The 2,973-nt window shown below is 40.1% G+C and overlaps 1 protein-coding gene across 1 annotated transcript in view; it reads left to right on the forward strand.

Moving 5' to 3' along the window:
• The window catches only part of kiaa1191 (KIAA1191 ortholog), an 11,190-nt gene that overhangs the window by 6,078 nt on the left and 2,139 nt on the right, over positions 1–2,973 (forward strand). Inside the window, exons 5-6 of the mRNA XM_015384970.1 lie at positions 1,260–1,360; positions 2,200–2,387. Coding sequence (XP_015240456.1) covers positions 1,260–1,360; positions 2,200–2,387 — 289 coding nt within the window. The remainder of the gene's footprint in view (positions 1–1,259; positions 1,361–2,199; positions 2,388–2,973) is intronic.

A 2,973-nucleotide genomic window follows, 5' to 3' on the forward strand; every position in this document is an offset into this window, starting at 1 on the left:
TCAGTTCTCCTCCAGACTTCATCCCCATCATAGGGTGAGCCAGAAGGTGAGTGATGGATCCTCCCTGCGTTCACGCCCACCACCAACACACTTCCTAGCAGACATGACGCTCAATCTGCTGACACCAGAAACCTGCTTTCTTTCCTTTATTCTGCTTCCCGCCTTTACCGCTCCACCCTGTTCCAGACCCCTCCGCTGTTCCTCCCATCCTGCTGTTTCAACTTCCCTGGAGCTCCAGGAGAACATGCACTATATTATTATTAAACCATAGGAGCAAAACATCTGGAAATGAACGCTTAATTTAATGACATGTTAAAAAAATTCCCATCAGCATCCTGCATATGTTCAGTTTCTGCCCAAATATTTTCATTTGGGTTTTAGTAACGGGGAGAACTAGGATCATCCATGATTTGGATGAACTATGTTTGGTCTCTGCTTCCAAACTCAGCATCTCTTCATCCATTCCTGCAATAAGAGGTTTGGTTTTAAGTTGAGAAGCTCTTTTGGAAGCTGGATTTGATTAAACTTTTAAGCCTCTCTGTAAATAAAATAAATATTTTGATGAAGTATGATGAAGAACCAATAGTTTGCATCCAATCATTTAATTAAACAGTCGTAGTTTTTGGGAATATATAAGAATTATATATCTTTCAGTATATTTGAATGCGACAAACCGGATCTTCTCGCCGTCCTTTTCCCTGTTTGGTGTGATTGTAATTGCGGATTTTGAGCAAGAAATAGCTTGGCTTTGTTTTATGACGGTGACGGATGGAGAGGAGTAGCGGTGGATGTGGAACAGCTCTCATTGATTAACATGACAGACCAGTACTCCGCACGATGTACGTGGGTGGAGCGGAGCGCTGATGGAGGATGTAGAACCTGCGGGTAAGGAGCAGCGATGCGCCTGAGGGGAGCAGCTTTAACGATTTAAATGCCTGGGCATCATTTCCTGGGCATTACGCTGCCGTGCGTTATGAAGAAGTTAGGCTGTTATTGGACAGAACTTCTGGACTCGTTATTAATACTCTATATATATATATATATATATATATATATATAGCCTATGTCAGCGTTTGAGGAGATTCTGGGACGTCAGGCAGACGCTGGATAAATCGGCGAGGTGGGACAGGAGTCTAAGGTTAACATGTATGAAAAACTTCCCTGAAACAGACAGAGCGTCTGCATTATCACCTCTACCAATGAGAGATGTTCGTTTTTGATAAATCCATCCAAACTGACCTCTCTGTGTTGTTGTGTAGAAGCTGCAGATCCAAAGCCTGGAAGCCAGAGAGGAGAAGAGTTCTTCTGCTCAGTCAACTCCATCAAACACGCCACACAGCTCCCCTAAACAACAGCGCAGGTACAGGTGCTGAAGGTTTGGACGTAGCCCTCTTCAAAAAATTAACATTTTTGATTTTCATAACAGGACGATTTACTATTCTTTCAAGGTCAAAAATCCCAATCGTTTTGTTCTCAGACGATCTGCCACGTTATAACGTCTAGATAACGAAACACTGTCACATTTTTAGGGTAGAGAATTATGCTCTAACTTCTAAAAAATAGACTGGCAAAGTTAGCAATGATATCATTTAAAAGCTAATAAAATTCTCTACTAATCCATGTAAAAATATATACTATTTGTTTTAATTGCATATATTTGTAAATTACATGTTTGCTAAAATACCCATAAAACAGAAAATGTATTTTATCTTGATTGAAAATTGCTTTTTATTTAAAAAGTAATAATATAGAAGTCAACACTGATTAAAATAAAGTTATTTTCTTTGTTTATATTTTGTAGAAAAGCATTGGTATTTTCTGTTCTCATGTTGAATCCATTAAATTATGTAAATTCCAAATGTTGGGCGTCGGGCACAATTGGTTATTATAAATTTGGATGCAATAGTCATGCAAAGATGGCAGTAAAACCAGAAGAAAACTAAGACAATTTCCTATTTTTCCTAATTTCCTAAACGCTTTAAAATGGTATAATTGCCAACTTTGCAAGGCTAATTTTTAGAAGTTAGAGCATAATCCTCTACCTGGTCGGGTTTGAAACAGAGGGAAATCATCCAGTCTGTTGTGAAAATCAATAATGTTTTATTTTTTTAGAGGTCTAGTTTGTCCGCCTGTGGACAGAACGGCTAATCCGCTGGTTTATTGACCTAAATATAAGCTGGTGAAACGCTGTGTGTGCAGGGGCTGGTTTGGAGGTACGAGCTCAGAGGTCAGCATCAGCTCCTCCAACAGCAGCATGGACATGGGGGGAGGAGGAGTTTCAGGAGAGCACATGGGAGGCGGTGCGGTGGATCGGTGGGGAGTGTTTGGGCCTCGTCTGCCTGTCCAGAGTTCAACTCCTGATGTGGGATCAGATGGTTCTGCTGCAGGTAACGGCTTCTCTCCACATCGACCCACAGCATGACTAAATGTGAACAAAACAGGATTTATTTTATTTTAGGTGAAGCTTTAGCAGCCTGCGTTGATTCATTTAGCAGCATGAGGAGGGTTGACATCTACTGTCAGATTCTGGATTCAGGTTAAAGGATGAAAGTAGGACCTTCAGACCAGCAGCAAACACTGACCCCCCCCATTGGCCTCTAGAGAGGCTGACGCAGACTCTCTGTTCACATAAAAACATTTCTACAGCAGAAAAAGCTGCTCAGTATCTGCTGTTAGGCTGATGGAACGCTTCGCTTTCAGCTGGAGACTTTTAAAGCTTTTCCTCCAGAATGACTCTAGGTAGGTAATATGTTCAGATAAACGGGATTATTTTTAAGAATTAGTTATAGAGTTTCTGCATTCTAAATAAGTTAGAGCTGTTGTGTTTTTTCTCCCTAACATCATTTTAGGGAATTTTAAACGGGATAAATCAAGAAATCAGTGTTTAATTGAATTAAAGGTAATTTAGCTGCTTTAAAGGAAAAGTCCAGTTATGGAGGAATAATCAATGGATCATTATTTAAAACTAAAACT

The sequence above is a fragment of the Cyprinodon variegatus genome, unplaced genomic scaffold (genome assembly GCF_000732505.1).
Source record: "Cyprinodon variegatus isolate N-32 unplaced genomic scaffold, C_variegatus-1.0 Scaffold328, whole genome shotgun sequence".
NCBI lineage: Eukaryota > Metazoa > Chordata > Actinopteri > Cyprinodontiformes > Cyprinodontidae > Cyprinodon > Cyprinodon variegatus.